General features: G+C 33.8%; 1 protein-coding gene across 5 annotated transcripts; it reads right to left on the bottom strand.

The window, feature by feature from the left end:
• Positions 1 to 419: 419 nt before the first annotated feature.
• On the bottom strand, positions 420 to 17424 carry LOC110714708 (putative disease resistance RPP13-like protein 1). Of its 5 annotated transcripts, XM_021893237.1 has the most exons (11): positions 16714 to 17424; positions 15645 to 15704; positions 15389 to 15487; positions 15063 to 15275; positions 13365 to 13485; positions 11498 to 12184; positions 10397 to 11428; positions 8661 to 8725; positions 6452 to 7424; positions 5087 to 5153; positions 3796 to 3972 (listed from the first exon to the last, which is right to left on the bottom strand). In XM_021893237.1, the coding sequence occupies exons 1-9, from the start codon at positions 16972 to 16974 to the stop codon at positions 7419 to 7421; spliced, it is 2544 nt and encodes an 847-aa protein (XP_021748929.1). In that variant the 5' UTR covers positions 16975 to 17424; the 3' UTR covers positions 3796 to 3972; positions 5087 to 5153; positions 6452 to 7418. The 5 variants fall into 5 exon arrangements, with proteins under 5 accessions (XP_021748926.1, XP_021748925.1, XP_021748929.1 ...); XM_021893235.1 differs by having other exon boundaries at positions 10397 to 12184; positions 16714 to 17423; XM_021893236.1 differs by lacking the exons at positions 3796 to 3972; positions 5087 to 5153 and having other exon boundaries at positions 6411 to 7424; positions 10397 to 12184; positions 16714 to 17423.
• Positions 17425 to 18052: the final 628 nt, after the last annotated feature.

Here is an 18052-nt window from a genome sequence, read left to right on the forward strand (position 1 = left end):
CATAGAATCTAAAATTTTGGTGTAATTTTATCTATTTGACTTTAAAAATCAAAATTGAATAGTAAAAAAAAAAATTAAAAAAAAAAACATTGTTTTCATCACCTCTGCAAAATTGGCCAAAATCGGTATATAGTGGTCTCTTTGCAATAAATTATGACCTCATACGTGAGACAATGAGTCTTTTTGTCAATACTCTATCCGTTTTTGAATAATTGCTCTATTTCTCCTATGCACGTATGGCGATGCAAATCTTTGATCAATTATATTTTTAATTATTAATAAGTATTAATTCTAAAAATTGAAAATTAATAATCTACTTATTGAAACGATTCCACCAAAAACCCCACAAGACTATTTTCTTATGTATAAATCACTAACATTAGTCAAACTAAGATAGATAAATAGTGCAAATAGTGGAAATGGAGAGAGTTATGTTCATATAGCATATATTGATAAACAAAAGTTAATAATCACTTTTACAACACAATCATTAAATCTAGTTTGACCTCCCAAAACATTTTACATAAACATTAAATAAATATGAATCTTGCTAACGAGTGCCCCGGGACGTTGGATAAGGAATAATTATATTGGTTGAAATGGTATTAAGTTAGGAATGCATGACAAAATCACGCGTCGTTCGGTGTAATTAATGTTAATTTTACTCTAATATTCCCACTTTTAATTCTCTTATCTAACGCCCCGGGGACGCTCATAAGCTTTTGCCAATAAATATATAACCCTACAATTTTCCCCAAAATTGTACACCAAACTCATTAAGCAAATTTATTTCATGCCATCTAATTTAACCTACAAGACATAAACTTCTAAAAATCTCTTACTATACCCAAAAAAAATAATGGACAAATCAAACTCATTATGCAATGTCCATACCATGCCATCTTCATTTCCTTCATTAGCATTATCTTGCTTAAGCTCGAGAATATACTTTGTCAACATTATTAGTTGAATACCTGGAAGAACTACAAAATAAACAACAAATCATAATAGTTATAACTATGTTTAAATTGAATATAATATAGGAATTATGTATTATAACTACAACAAATCATAACAGTTATAACTATGTTAAAAGATATGTATTTTGATATTGACCAATAGGTACGAAGTACTTTATTTATGAGAGGCACCTGATGTACGAATCTCCTCCTTATCAATTTCTACTTCAGGAATACAGTCTACCTTGTGCCAATCCGAACCTCCAATTTGACATCGCTCTTTGAGCAAATTGCATTCGATTACCACAAGTGATTTGAGTGTGTCTGGGAGCTCTGGTAATGATTTTAATATCGGACAGTATTCAATTTGCATATCAGTCAAAGAAGTAAGATATTTTAGAGAAGGCAAGTCCTCAAGCTTTGGACACAACTTAATCTTAAGAACACGAAGTCGAGGCATGTCATTTGCGTCCAATCTTGTCCATTGTTGAAGTTGAGCCAAATCCTCTAACTCTAGAGATACCAATGATTGAAAGTGGCCAACTCCTATTCCACAAAAATGGTAATCAAGACATTTTAGATTTGCAAAATCTTGAATGATAAGGGTTTTGAGGTTCAAGAGTTCACCAAATGATGGCATGACTTGAACATTGCATTTTTTCAAATGTATCTTCTCAACCATTAAAGAGGAATGACACATCCATTGTGGAAACTTGCTAGATCCATACTTTGTGATTTTCAACTCAGTTAAGTAATCATGAGGTTTAAGGCCTGTAAGAACATCTTTAGCAGCCGAGTCACTCCTTGATTGCATCCACTTTAGTTCTATGCTCTTGAGGAATGACTTGTTACATAACATAGCTGTTTTAGATTCCTCCATATCTTTGATGTTTTCCAAATTTTGAATGCAGATCGACCCTCGAAGATTGTTCATATTGTTCAGTTCTTTAACTGTATAACCTTCTTTGTCATGTACAGAAAATAAAGGCAGGGTCTGAAGGGCAGAAAGACTTCCAATGTTAGATGGTACACCTACACGCATCAAATCGCGTCTCTCCCAATCTAGAGACAACAAGTTTGTCAATTTATGAAAACCACTCGGCAAGTAGGAGAGAGATTTTGTATCTTTGAGCTTAAGGTATTGTAGGGTGGGAAGTTCAACGAGTGTTTCAGGTAGCTTTTTAAGAGAGGTATAGGAAACATCCAAGTACCGAAGGCGTTTCAATTTTTTTATGGAATCAGGTAGCTCAACAATATCAGTTTTACTTAAGACCAATACTCGAAGACGAGTTAGAGATTTGAAAAGCTCGGGTGGGATAGCACCAATCAATTTTCTATTACGTAACGACAAAAAAGTCCTTAGGTGCTTTAGTTTCTTAAGTTTTGCCCATATGGTCATAGAATCAATGTTGTCACATGACACGGACAAATGACGAGTATCAGAATCCAAAGAGCGTAAAGTAGACAAACCTTCATCAATCCGTTGGCACGTCCATGAAGCAGCTATATGAGCAAATTTATGGTTGAACTCGTGCAGCTTATACACTGGTTTCCCATTGTCAGTAGCTTCATGTGTAATTTGAAGAATAGACTTGTTTCGTAGCTCATTCAAGTACATGTTGCTATTTTGCAAGGCGATTGATATGCTACGATCCTGCTCAATAAAGCCTTCTGCCACCCAGAGTTGGACCAATTCATCAACATCATAGCAATAATTCTGAGGGAAGAGAGAAAAGTAAGCAAAGCACTGCTTCAAATGTGGCCCCAAGCTAAGATATCCTGACCTCAAAGCTGGTAAAATCTCAGCTTTAAACACCGTTGAAACCCACAATGGTTGATTGATCATAGTCACGAGTTCATCAAAATCGCAATGAGCAAGCTTAACCCCGAGAATTCTAGCAACATAAGGTAATCCTTCACATTGTTTTGCTAGGCCATCGGCAGCATGTATCAAGGATGGCTCAAGCTCAGGTAATGGTTTGATGTGGAATTGCGCTCTTTCTATAAGGACCTTCTTACACTCCTCATCAGATAAGAAACTGAGGTGATGTGCCTTTGTCTTAGTAGCCTCTGGAACTCCTGCGTTGACAGTGGTGACAAGGATTTTGATATATGTGTATTGCCTGCCACCAATCTCTTTGGATGTAATGTATGACCAAAACTTATCCCAGTCATCTGATTTAACATCCAACAAGTTGTCAAAGAGGATCAACAAGCTTCCATGACTGCTGCCAGCAACCAAGTTATTCTCGAGTTGAATGACAACTCTGTTAAATTTGAAGTCACCACATGTGTCCATTGATAATCTTATAAGATCAAACTGTTCAGAAATTTCTGTCTGCTCAAGAATAGTCAGAGCAAGTGCAGTCTTTCCAAGTCCATCCATACCCACAATACAAAGTCCCTTATAGTTTGAAGAGCATGAACTTAACTCCTCAATTATTTCCTTCTTGTCACATTCCCTTCCAATCAAGTTTGGTACGACCTCATTCAGACTGCAGTTACCATTAGATTCCTTGTTCCTGCCTTCAGGTAAGAGTTTTATAAGGCGCTTCAATTGCTCTAGTATATCATCAATCTCTTTCTGAAGGTTGCTAAAACGATATGGCTTTCCCCAGCTTGTTGGAGATGTTCGGATGACATTAAGCACTGGTTTCTTGTTGGAACCTATGTTCTTGTGCATGATCTTGAGCGCCAAGTCTTCTGTAAGATCCCCTGCCTTGTAGCAGAGTCTGGCTAAAGTGTCAACCAAATTTTGTAGGACAATTTTGGTGTTAACATGGATATCCAACATGGAAGCGTCCAAATTACTAAGTATTTCTTGTGCTTCAGTGACAGTTGCTTCGAGCTTAATCATCGCCTCATCAGCACTAGCAATCTTCTTGAGCTCAACAAGAATGATATGCGCCATTCCTTCAAATGCAATAGAAAGCAAAGCTGATGCAAAACCAGATTGAAATGCAGCTTCCATAGCAGATGGATGATGATGCATAAATCCCTTCTTGGATGGCTCCTTCATAAGATGAAACAAAACAAATATAAATGTGAATAATAAACCATAGACAGAAATTTATCAACACAAATACAGACATACGTTACACGCGAAGTAATAAGGCATGTCAAACAGGGTGTTTGAGTTGTATTCAAGTTCAGTCTGTTCAGGTATAGGTCATTATTGATTAATACCAACACTTCATGAAAATATGAAATCATCTCAATGGTATACATAGCTGCAAACTTTTTTATTACACATGAACTTCAGAATATATTTGTACAACTTCTTTTATTGATCATTAACGTGCAAATAAGGTAAGTGTAAGACCTAATACATTCTTTGAGTTTAAATTGTATGTTCTTTTTGCTTAATATTTTTTCTAATACGGACCATGTTTTAATTTGTTACATAGAAGATAGACCTGTTTACTAAAATGAAATAATAAGTTTCTTTGCTTTATTTCCCTGTACTTTTATATTAATCCTTATATTAGTTGATTATTATTCATTCTTGGAATTTAGCCTTTTAAGTTATTGGGGTGCACAGTGAGCAACCAATAATTGAGTCATAAAGTTGGGGCTTTATTACTCCATTTGATACAAATTACATGACTCATTTTTCTTTTTCTACATTTAATCATAAACAATTGCCTTTTAAAATTTCAGATATCCAAAAAATCTGTAAAAAAATGGATCTAAATGGATATCTAGCCTTCTTTTTCTACTTTTGGATACTTCAGATCATATACCAGTTTTTTGGATCAAATTTTAGGCTAATAAAAAAAATACTGTATTAGATTTTCAACATTTGGATCGGATATTCAGTTCAACCAGCCCTATTTCTAAATATCACAAGTCCTGTTTTTGGTTGGACTCATTTTTTATATTTACGTATTTTAATCTCAATATTCTCAGACAAAATACCACACCATTATGTACGCATATAGTATCCTTAAATGTTTTAAAGTCAATTTAATAACATAGATTGAACTCATCTAAATAATCCAATATATATATATATATATATATATATATATATATATATATATATATATATATATATATATATATATTATGAAAAACACACACATTCATACTAATGAAAATGTACTAGCAAGGAAAGAGATATTTACTTGAAGAGGTATGAGAAAGATATAATGTCAAATACCAGAAAAAACTGCAGGAATGTCAGTGACCCCCCTGTACATGACATTGAAGCGGCATGAGGAAGATATAATGTTATAGCATAGAAAGCTGAAAAATACTAGAATGTGGAGCTAAATTATGCAAAGAACAGAAAAAAAAAGGAGAAATTCAATGAATTGATGCATTCAAATGGCATGAAAAACCATCAATATCCATTAACTTACCAGGAAGAAGTAGATACCGTAGAGTGATAATTGATGTAAGATGAATGTCAGTTAGATTTTTTAGAATTAGAATATTTGTATTAAGTAAAAGGAAAAGTAATGGAGTCAAAAAAGTAAAAGTAAAAGGAAAGGAGTCAAAAGACAATTGAAAGTAAGAGAATATTGACAACTAAAAGGAATTTAAAGTTACTTGCATTTTTTTCCTTTTGAAAAAAAAAAAAGTTACTTCCATATTTGAAACATTTAATTTATTGACACTACATATATACTAAGTACATTTTTTAAAAGATAAGGAGGATCCCAACCACCTCAATCCTCACGATTTGTTTGCTCCAGTCTTCTACAAGCCACATACTTGGAAGTACAACTGTACAAGGGTATGGTAAGGGAATCCCTACCACTAAGTACCTTTGTAGGATTCGGAACCTTAAACCTCTCTAAGATCTAAGGTAAGAGTGACCGGTAGTTTCGACACTACATGACCAAATTATTTAGTAACTTTAGAAAATTATCATGCGTAAAATGTTTTCAAATAAAAATGAAATAAAATTTAACTATTACAATTTATATTTTACGTCCATCTTAATCTAATTGTCATTCTTTCTTTCATGATATGAAACAACAAATACTCGAATATTTTACCACGTCTCTCTTCATAATATCAAAAGTTAACCCACTTTAATTTCAATTATTAAAAAATCCTACAACATTTCCCGTCACAGCTACTAATAAAAATAAGGTGAAGGGGTTGTTTGGCAATCGGCGGTTGGCTGTTGGCTTGTTTGCTTGGCTTGTTTGACTAGCTGGAAGTATTAGCTATATGGGTTGGTTTTTTAAGTTATTGTGTTAAGCTGACTATTTTCAAAAGTGTTTGGTAAAATTGTTAATGATTGTTAGCTGTTTATTAGTGATAAAGTGGGCCAACAAGCCAAAAGCCAATAAAAAAAGCTACTCTTATTAGCTTTTGGCTTTTGGCGGAAAAGTTAGCTTAAAAGCCAACAAAAAAGCCAACTACCAAACATATTTTTTGGCTGTTTGACAAAACTTAAAAGCCTAAAACCAAAAGCTAGGCAAAAAGCCAATTGCCAAACAACCCGCTGACAATATCATTGAACAAGGAAGAAATACCTTTATAGTTGAGTACAATTGGAGAGGCGAAACTACTCTTAAGATCAGTACATTCTGAATCTCGGATACTTGGCCTAGATTGCAATAGGAACAACCCCTATGAACGCACAAGAGTAGTAAGAAATTAATTGCTTCTTGTTTGATTAATGGTGCCCTCTTCTCTGATTCGAGTGCAACATTGACATGTATATTCCCCTTGACTTGCATTGACTCAACCTTTTCTAAAACATCTTCTTGCTCCCAAGACTTGACATGATCCTTGACTTGCATTGACTTAGCCTTTCTATAACATCTCCCTGCTTTTGAGACTTGACATCAATATGTAAATTCCCCTTGACTAGCATTGACTCAAGACTCAACCTTTCTAAAGCATCTTCCTGCTTCCAAGATTTGACAGTGATATCTATTTCTCCATTGACTTGCATAGACTGGACCTCTAAAACACCTTTCCTGCTTCCAAGACATGACATTCAGATTCTACTTGACTTGCATTGACTCGGCCTTTCTAAAATGGCTTCCTGCTTCCAAGACTTGAATAATTCCCCTTGGTCTGAAACCAAATTCTTAATCACATCCCCCCCCCCCAACACACCGAAACAAACACATAGATCAACTATTTGCTTATCCAGAACACCCAGATGAGATTTTTATTTTGGTGATTTAATCACTGCCACCACCATATTATCAAAACAATAAAAGTCCTCAAACATCAGATATTGAAAGAAAACATTCTTAGTCAACTACTCAACTGACACCTAGTACAGCAAGAAACAGACATGAGAATGCAGACCGCTAGATGTGAAATTGCATGCACTTGTTGAGTCACCATTGCTGGAAATCAAGGCAAGGAAAAAGGACTAGGGCTCTCTGTAAGGACAGACTTGAGTTTGATAGCTTCTCTAACAGCTAGCAGATCACATCCAGGAGCTTTTGAGTAGTCAGTTTGGAAAGATTCTAGACAAGAGAGTCAAAACTGAAAATTTCATAGAAATAGTGAATCATTAGTTTCATACTGCAGAAACATAGTAACTACAGAAGTACATTAAATCCAACAAACAGATCAAGCCTAATTTTAAGAAATTTCACCCGCAAACTGGGAGGGTATGTGCATGATAGGCTACATTACACAAAAAATTTACAAAAATTAATAGCTATGTATTAGTTTTCACTGGACTATTTTCCTGTAAAACAAGAGACCAGAGCTCAAGAGCTAAAATATACTCTGCATGACATGCCTGAAGTTTGGCTCTGTGGGTGCCTCTTAGAAAGATATTGCTGATCATTTATAAGTGTGGTTGTTAGTAACTGAGAATTTTAGTGTCCAGCAATCAGTGAATTAACTTGAATGTACTTGAGTTATTAGGAGTAGTTGAAATGCCAGAAGTTATGACTCTTCATTGCATCACAATAATGTAGAAGGAATCCCTTACCCCTATATAAAGTACTCATGTACATATCAAAATAATATAAGAAATCTTTTTTCTTTTCTACATACACTATACAGTTTGCACTAACAACTGTTTCATTTGTATTTCCCTCATGATAAGTTAAAACATTACACATTTACACACCCCCATCTGTTATTTGTTATCTTCCTTAAAGAAAATAAGATATATAAACTACTTCAAGGATGGCAAAGATGGAGATACTGTTTAGCTCCCTTGCCCAGTACCCGGGTTTGAGCCCGTTAAGGACCATTATCCTTTCCACAAGATAAAAATACTATGGGGAGCAATGCTTGTCTAAAAAAACTAACAATATCATTAAATTTAATGCCAATTCAGTACATAATGATGGTAGGGAAAGGAACACTGACATGAAACTGTATCCCAAAAGGCCAAAACTTATATGGGGTGGAACAAAAGTTTCTCCAGGCATTGGCATCTTCTTTACCAACTTTACTGGTAATTAATTTTCTTATTGCTATTCATTACCACCTACCTTAGTTTCACAGAAAATTGCAACACTTTGACTAGCACACTTGCCAATACACAACTGACCAAAAATATCTATTAATAAAACAACATATAATAAAAAAAATTGATATTATAAAAACATACAATTAAGTTTATTCATAGCGCTTGCTTTCAATAAATTAGTTGGTTAAAACATTTTTTTTAAAAAAAAATAAATAAATAAGTTGTAATTGGTTGGGATACTTGGAAAACAGCTATACAACTCTGATATAAGTAACTAGATAAAACTATACCTCTCTAAATACGATATCAGCAATATCTGAATCTTCAGAGTAATCAAAGTCGTCTGAAAGTGAATCTGTGAAAAAACATCTCCATTAATTATATTCAATAAGAAAAATGTTCATAATAATGATTAGTGAAATATATATACATTCAACATTAATATACCTAGGGGTGTTAACGAGCCAAGCTTGCTCGTGAACTACTCGAGACTCGGTTTGACATGGTTAGTATAAATGATTTGAGTGAGCTCGATACGAGCTCGGATCGAGATCTTAACGAGCCACGCCTGAGCCAACCTTGGCTCGGCTCTGAAGCTTGTGACCAAGCTCAAGCTTTTTTTTTGGTAATAAATTAATTATTAGCATCAACTTTTCTTCATATTTAAGGCTCAAGGAGTAAAATTAAACTTCATAACTCTAGTGCTCTCACCAAGTTTTATTGTTATTGTTTATAAAGAAGAACATAATAATAATAATAATAATAATAATAATAATAATAATAATAATAATATTATTATTATTATTATTATTATAATAATAATAATAATAATAATAATAATAACAATAATAATAACAATAATAATAACAATAACAATAACAATAACAATAACAATAACAATAATATAGGAAAGAAATAGTCCCACATTGAGAGATAGAAGCAAGAGATAGAATATGAAAGCTATAAAAAAAAAACTCTAATTGTCTGAGAAACAATGACTATGACTATGACTATGACTATGTTTTCAAAAAAAAAAAAAAAAAAAACAATGACTATGAGCACCATTTAAGCCCTTTTTAAATGGGCTAAATACTAAAGTCTCTAAGCCTTGAGTCTTGAGCCAAGCCAAGTCGGGCTCTTAGGAGTCCCGACCCTTAAGGAGTATCGAGCTCGAGCCGAGCCCTAATTTTTAGCTAGCTTGAGCTAACGAGCTCGAACTAAGGCTCGGTCTCGGTTCACTAACACCCCTAGATAAACCTAAGAAACCTACTATTGCAGGTCCAACAAAAATCTCAAAGGGATCAAAATAAATATGCATTCAGCATAGATATACCTAGCCTAAGTAACCTAACTATTGAAGGTTCAACAAAAATATGCACAACAAAGACATTATATCCAACTATCCAGTGAGTGACAATTTATTGAATCAAATTGGAGGTGGAATCTCTTACTAAGAAATCATGCTAGATATTAAAAATCTAGTTTTCTATGTGGAAGCTTACTTATCCTTGGCCAAAATAGCGTTGGAAAACTAAAGAAGAAAATCAATCTTTCACCTTAACACTTATTATCTATTCTACTCCGTCCGACCGACTATCCGTCCCAAAGTAATGTTCCTAATTTGACTTTTAATGGTCAAAATTTAAAAACTTTGACTATAAATTCTCATTAAATTTTATGTTATAGCTTTAAGAGAACTACTTTCATAAAATAAATGTATGAAGCAATTTATATTTGGATGTTGACACAGCCTTGCTATAGTGCCATGCCATCCTTTAGATGAGAATGCATTTATCTCTACTTAGTTGATACATATACATATAGCCTTTAATTGGGTATATTTATGTTGGACAACTCATATGTGTATCAGTGTATATATGTATACAAATTAAAAATTGTTTACGTTTTGTTAAAACTCTCCTAAGTCAATAAGATTAAATTGAAATTTGACAATTGATCAAAACTACAGTTAAGAAAATCAATAATCCAAGTACTTAATAAATGAGTAAAATGGTACAAAATATACCTGTTGTCCTGCCATCATCTTCAGAGCAATCATCTTGATGCGAGTGGATGTCTTTTAAATCAATCCATATATTTGGCACATGTTCTATCTTGTCCCAGTCTTCACCATCCTTTGAGCACTTCAGTTTTAACAACGGACATTCGTTTATAATTAAATCCTTTATCAAACCCGGTAGTTTTTGTTTAGTCAGATATTGCAGTGATTTGCAGCGACTTATCTCCAAATGTTTTAAAGAATCAATTAATGGAAGAAAAGGAAGTTCAGCCAAGTTTGGACAATGCTTGATGATGAGCTTCAAAAGACGTGGAAAGTCGTATGTTTTTACGTCTTCCCACGCTTCCAGAGTTGACATGCCATCAATTACCAATGTCTCTAATGACCAAAATGCAGGATAACTTATCTGTCCACGAAAACAGCAATCAATTTTTCTCACTCCATTCATTTGGGTGATTTCAAGATACTTCAGGTTGGGCAACTCCCCAAGTGATGTATTGAGTTCAATATTTTCACATTTAATGAGGGTTATACTAACAAGGTTCTTTAAATCCTCGTCAGCAATCCAATGGGGTAATCGAGAGAGAGGGTAGCATAATAACTGCAACTCTTCTAAGCATACATTTGGGATAAACTCATCGATACATGTTAACGAATCCTGTTGAATCTCCATCTTCTTATCTTGAAATATATTCCATCTTAGCTGCAGTTTAGATATGCGCTTTTTTCTGCGCAAAGCAGCAACCTTGACATCATCTTCATGACATAGATTTTCCAAACCAGAGATGCAAATACTTCCAGAGAGATTATTCAAATACATAAGGTCTCTAATGTTATGACCACGGTTATTGTCGATGATGAAGGCAGATAGGGTGCGAAGCTCAGTAAGGGCTCCAATTCCCTGAGGCATAGAGGTTAATTGGCCAAGAACATCGAAATCTAAATGGCGAAGGCTGACCAGGTCTTTCATACCTTTCGGAAGCTCAAAAAGGTGATTGCATTCCTTAAGTTTCAAAGTTTGTAGCTCACGAAGATGACCTATAGATTCAGGCAACCCTTCAATTGGTGTAAGTGAACAATCAAGGTAACGCAGTTTAGTCAGATTACCTATAGAAATTGGCAACTCGGTGATATAACTTCTGCTTAAATCCAGTGCTCTTAGCAATTTGATGACAAGAAAAAAGGTTGATGGTATTTGTTTGAGAGAAGAGCCATAATTGGGGATGAATAGAAGTGTCCTTAAGTCATGAAATTTCCTCAATGCCTTAAAAGTTGTTTGATCAAATTCATCATACGCCAAAGAAACATGCCAAGACTGCATAGATCCATCAAAAGAATTGCTGTCCTTGATCATAGTATAAAGATCCTTAGTGGAAGTCGACACTTTATTTAACATGTTCTTAATAGTTCCAACATTGATAACGTATGTCATCTTCCCAGTCAAATTGTGAGTTCTTGAGGCCGATATTAATTTTCTTTTTTCAAAAAGGTCAATACAACAATTTCCAACATCTTCCATCTGTGTTGTTTGTCCTTTGTGCCTTCCCATATGCTGAAACACAACATCTTTCAACCGTGCATCCTCTAAGAACCCTCCTGCCATCCATAATTGAATAAGTGTCTCTCTCTCAATTTCGTGATTGTGTGGAAAGAGACAACATGTAAGCATGGGTTCATGAAGAATTCTGCGTGCTTCTCTAACTTTGGCTCGAATCTTGATTTTTGCTATTAGAACCAAAGCCAGAATGTCCAATTTTCTATACATCTTTGGCTGAAATACAGTGTCTAATGTGCCTACAAAAAAGTTGCCCATATATTTATATAATAATTTTTAATTCCAAATTATTTTGCTTAGCTATGGAGATGTCTTGACCACCATTTCTTTTGTCTTTGTTAAGTGCAATATGAGCAAACAAATACCAAAAAAATTAACCTCATTAACGACGCAACTATGAAAAAGGTCCCCTTACTCAAAACCCTAAAGCAAAGGACAAAGATTTCTTGTGTAAAACCTATTGGATCATCACTTATTAATCAAATAATATTATTATTTAAGAAAATAAAATAAAAACAAAAAATAAAAAAATCCTTGTCTTACTTTAGTCCAACAAGCAGATTTATTATAAGTTTAAATAACAGTATATTTATAGCATGATTTTTGTCACAAAACAAACACTAAATATTGTAGCTATCTCGTCATGAACTAAAGCAATTTTATCTTAATTGATTCCACCAAATTTGAAGAATGATGTTCCAAACACATTTTAACAAAGCTAAAAATTCTAATCAATGTTATCTCTACAATCTAACACTTGATTCTACTCCTATGTCAATTAATCTAACTATTGACAATTTTACTAAGACTTACATGAATTTAACAATTATAAAAAATAAGAAATCACAAAAAATTATTTGTCAATATACAAACAATAATAATTGAAGACATACAACATAGTGAGTAAAACAAAGTACAACACATTTGATTTTTAGAAAGAAGAGAAAAATTAATTCAATTATATGTTATATATAGAAGTCAATGAAAAAAGAGCATATTTTGGTGTGATTGGAGCCTAGACAAAATCTAACAACCTACTAGATTGAGCAACGTCAAAAATCACCCCTAAAATAGTATTTTATTAAAGATACACCTTAAACTAGCAAAAGTCAAGAGCAACAAGTCATTTCCCAGATTGTGGTTTGTGAAATTGCAAAACAAGAGCAATAATTGTTTTAGGTGTTTGACTCTTTTAATGTTTCCTCATGTGGGCTTATCTAGTACACATTTCTTGTAATCTTGTTCAACAAATGTGAAAGTTCGTGCTCGTATTCAACAACATTCACTGAATGATAGGTTATACATGCCAATCAACTTGATTCTTCAAAATAATTTTAGGATACTACAATAATTGTAAAATATGTGATTTGTGAATCAAGAAGCATTGAAATCAAGATTTGGATTAAATTAGAAGCTCACCTTTAGAACATTCAGCTACAAAATTTGCATTTTCCTTTGGCAAGAAAAATTCCTTTTGAACACCGGATGACGATGATTGAGGTCCAAAAATTGAACTATCTTCTGTAGACAAATGATCAATCTGGTAAATACAAGGGGAAAAGAACATGTTAAAGCCAGCAAATGAGAATTCAAGTTAGGTGAAAATGATGAATGATGATGGCAATGGTCAAAATATGTAGGGTAAATACAAACGCACACGCACACGCGCGCGAGCACACACACGCACGTGCACACACACACGCGCGCACACACACACATACTATGTTACTCGGACTCTTTCATTTACCTCACGTGTCCGTGTTGACACGACTCGTGACGGACACCGACACCGACACTTGGACACTTCATTTTTAACTAAAAACACAACTTTTTTCAAGAAAATGGGCGAGTCCGATGCTTAGACACCCGTGTCTAATTTGACACTTCATCCGAGTCCAAGTAACATAGCACACACACAAATTAACAAAAAATCAATAAATAAACAAGAGTGTCTTAAAATTCAACCTCAATCCAAAAAACGCCTCTATAAAAAGGAAGGGCAAAGAACAAATAATCAAAGAAACTAGATAGGTAGAATATATGGGCTTAGGACAATCTAAAGTAGGGAAGAGAAATATGTTCCAGGTTGAACCCGTGAATAATAATATCCAGAGTTCCAAACACAAGTACATCAGGTTAAATAAACGAGGTTTGGTTGATTGGAATAGGAGCAAATCAACATAGGGGAATAGGAGCAAATCAACATAGGGTTTAGGTTTTAAACACATTTCAGCAAAGTGCATGCGTTAAAACACTTCAACTCAAACTTGATATTGGCCTATCCCGACCCAATTACTAGCCATATTGGCACTTGTGCCACATTCTGAGCTTGGGGAAACTATCTAGGAGAAAACAAAAAACTTTGTTTTGCGAGATCTGAAGAAGACGGATTGCAAAGTAAAGAACCTTTGCCTTAACTATGATAAATATAACAACCTTTGCCTTTATTCAATAATGATATGAACCAGTAATAGGTATAATTAATGATATGATGTTAAGAGGAACAGGGAGTAGTAGCTAACAAAATCTACAAATGAGTACCTTTTTTATTTCATTTTGCTCTAATGTTTAAACACATTGGATTTCTTCTCTAGTTTAAAAGTCATTAAGGGTGTTTGGTTAGGAGGATTTTGGGGCAAAAAAAAAATTAGGGGTGTTTGGATTTGATCCAAAAAAAGAGGTTTGACTATCTCAAACTTCTAATGTGAGTGCTTAGTTGAGACTTGAGAGAGGATTGAAAGAGTTTTGAATCCAAAAGCTAATTTAGAAAAAGCTAGTAATAGAAGGTTTTTTAGTGAGAAGTTTGTGGTAGTTGGGAAATGACTCTTTAATCCTAAAGTTAGTCAAATCAACTGCAATTAAGTTAGCTCAAGCTTATGCATAATAATAAAACATGCACACCTCCTAATTAGTCATTCTACACAATAAAGTAGCTAACAACCGAGTTATTTACCAAACACTTTTTTTTTAAGAAGCAGCTAGTCAAATTAGCTCATACAAATAGCTGACACCTAACCTCTCATTGCCACAGAGGGCCATTATATGTCTCTGCTTTCTAAGGTCACACATATGGTGTCAAATAAGTAAAATATATAAAACAAATTGAAGGCAGCTTACTAGATAAGATGTATCCGAGGACGTTGATCCATAAGGTCTTTGGACATAGCTTGGCACCACAGAAAGCCGAAAACGAGTAGGGGCATGACGATGAGGTGTTACAGGTTTTACCATAGTTACCGGTTCATAGGAAAGAGGCGGATGATGAAATTTGCAGGACATCCCAAACTTGCACTTCCCTGTTGCAATGTAGTACTTACACTCTTGCTCCCCCTGAGAAGTTAACAAACATGAGGGCTCCACAAAAACCTTTGCTTGACTCAACAACTTCCAGAAAAATAATACAGGTTAAGCTTTTCGCTACAAAAAGAAAAGGGCACACACACCGGACGTAAGGGGTACCCTTGTTTGTAGGGTGCAAATGGCTTGGGATGATGGTATTTACAGGATGTGCCATGTTTGCAAATCCCAGTCTTCATATAATACTGCAAATGTTTCACAGCCCACAGAAGAATATAAATATAAAACACAGAGTAATAAGCGCTTCAAAGAAAACAGTGCAAGGAAAAATTACAAAGTACTTTGCAGGTACAATATAACCATTCACTGCCACTTAATTATAAAACTTGAATAATGTAGTACCTCACATATTGGCTGATCAGATCTGATTGGTAAATCTTCTCCATTGACATGCTTATTTCCCTGAGCAATCAACAAGTTCCGGGTCATTGATACTACTAAATTTCAATTATCATATATTTTATAACAATGAAAAATAGAAAATAAAGTGAAAGTAGTTGACCAATCTTTAACCGAAATTACATTACTAAAAATTTAAGGAGAACATCCATCATGTACCTAGGTACACCTAAAGCTAGGTTTACCTAATTTGACTTACTTTGTCTGGTCATTTATCATTTTAACTCATCTAGTAAAAACTAACTTAACTGCGAAACCCAAACCTAACCTAATTATCAAACAGGTTGGAAACCTCAACCTGAAACAAACCTATTTATTGAGTAAGCTATTCAATGATTTTATTCATCTTCTCCTCTCTTCTATTGGTTATCAAATCCATTCATTAACAAACTAAACAAACAAATTCACTTAAAAGTATGCATAAATGCATTATAACCTCGATATTTCTTAAATTTTAATTATTTTCACAATTGCTAATATAATTTTTTTTTGGACATTAATAAGCAAACAAGCTAAAGGTGTTAGTCGTGTACTTGTGTCAACCCATATATTACAATCAGTTGAAAAATCTCATCCCTCACCCGCTATTCTCAAAATTAATAATTCCTATCTGGGTCAATTTTTTGGTGTTTCTCAGCCACAAGGGCATATGATGAGAATCGATCCAAAAGAGCTATCCCTCACTCTCCTATCTGGGTCAACTTTGCTCAACTCTATTTATGAGAGTGTGAACTTACACTACATAATTTATTTTGCAAATTTATCTGAACTTACATTAAAAGAAAGCATCTTTACCCATAACATGCTCATATGGAACTATGGAAGATTCAAATTCAAATGAGTAAAGATAATCAAACAATCAACCTCTACATACATCGGGTACAACATAAACTTTGTTATGAATTAAGGTAATCAAAACACATTGCAAAATTCAAAATAACATCTAAACCAAAACTTAATACAATTATATACTAAAATAAACAAATAATTGTTGAATTCAGTAACAATTTACCAGTGAAGTAGAAGGAAGATGAGGATGATTGAAACGACAACGATCGCCAAACCCACAACTCCCATTCCTCAAATAGTACAAGCAATCGGGCTCACCGGGCCTCTCCGGGTAAACTGAACCCACCGGATGACTGAAACGACAACGACCGCCATAACTGCAGTAGCCGGTCCTCAAGTAATGGTTGCAATCGGGCTCACCGGGCCTCTCCGGGTATAATTGACCCTCACCCTCTAATACAAACTTCAATTTTGGTTCTACCATTGTTCTTTGTTACTAAACCCGAACCCAAACCCAGATGAAGATGGATGAAACAAAGAGGATCGGCATATTTTCCGGGCCTCGAATTATGCATGCAATCGGGCTGACCACCGGGCCTGTGTTGAAATTTGAGAGCTTAATATGCTGGAATTGGAAAATGCCATGCTTGAGCCTTTTTCTTTCTACCAAAAGCTAAATCTAAGGCAAGCAAGAGCATCCACTGAGAATACATACATGTAAAGCAACCGGTCAAAACTTTACCTTTTACTCCGTAGTAGTTACTAGTTAGTACAACGAAGCTTCTTTTAGCAACGGAGTTAAGATAACAAAACGGCTCTATTTTCAAAAAAAAAAAAAAAAAAAGGAAATAGATTCAATAGAATACTAGGTTAACCCCGTGCAAGGTTTAAAATAAGAATTAAATTATAAACATTTGACACATATTGAAAAAAAATAACTACTTTAGGACTTGTTTGGCATCAGTTTTGGTTTTAAGTTTTCTGTTTTTTTTAAAACCAAAAACAGGAAACAGGAAACAAGAAAAAGGTGTTTCCACTTTTCTGTTGTCAGTTTTCAAAATTATCATAATTTTAACAAGTTTATATAATTTTTGATTCATTATGGGACACATATAATATACTTTTAGAAAACAAAAAACTAAAAAACAGAAAACCATAGTGGTGCCAAACGAACCCAGTTTTCCTAACTAATTTCTAATTAAATATGAACACACAGATTTCAAAAGTGCATAATTTTTATATTTAATTAGGAAATTTCAATTAAAATTTATTATTAAATATTGTTAATAACTCGTAAATAAATAGCATAATATGTGTAGAAAACATAAAATTTAAAATTAAAAATTCAAATGGAATATAATTTTCAAAGCAAGGTTAAATAGAGTAGCTTAAAAAGGGGAAAAAAACATATGACATCATCATTGTATTTTGAAGGGAAAAAATTAAATAAAAAAGTGTCATGTAGATAGTGATGACATAAACAGTTGTTATTTTAGTATATAATAGATTAGTATAACTTTTAATTAAAAAAAATATTATATTAAAAGAAGAGTAAATATAGT

Source organism: Chenopodium quinoa, unplaced genomic scaffold (assembly GCF_001683475.1).
Source record: "Chenopodium quinoa cultivar QQ74 unplaced genomic scaffold, ASM168347v1, whole genome shotgun sequence".
Classification (NCBI taxonomy): Eukaryota; Viridiplantae; Streptophyta; class Magnoliopsida; order Caryophyllales; family Amaranthaceae; genus Chenopodium; species Chenopodium quinoa.

Excerpts from the sequence above, each read along its gene's own strand:
- LOC110714708 (XM_021893233.1), bottom strand. The coding sequence starts at position 3,951 with ATGCATCATCATCCATCTGCTATGGAAGCTGCATTTCAATCTGGTTTT. Across the intron at positions 984-1,151 it reads GGAGGAGATTCGTACATCAG|TTCTTCCAGGTATTCAACTA; the intron begins GTGCCTCTCATA and ends TTTATTTTGTAG.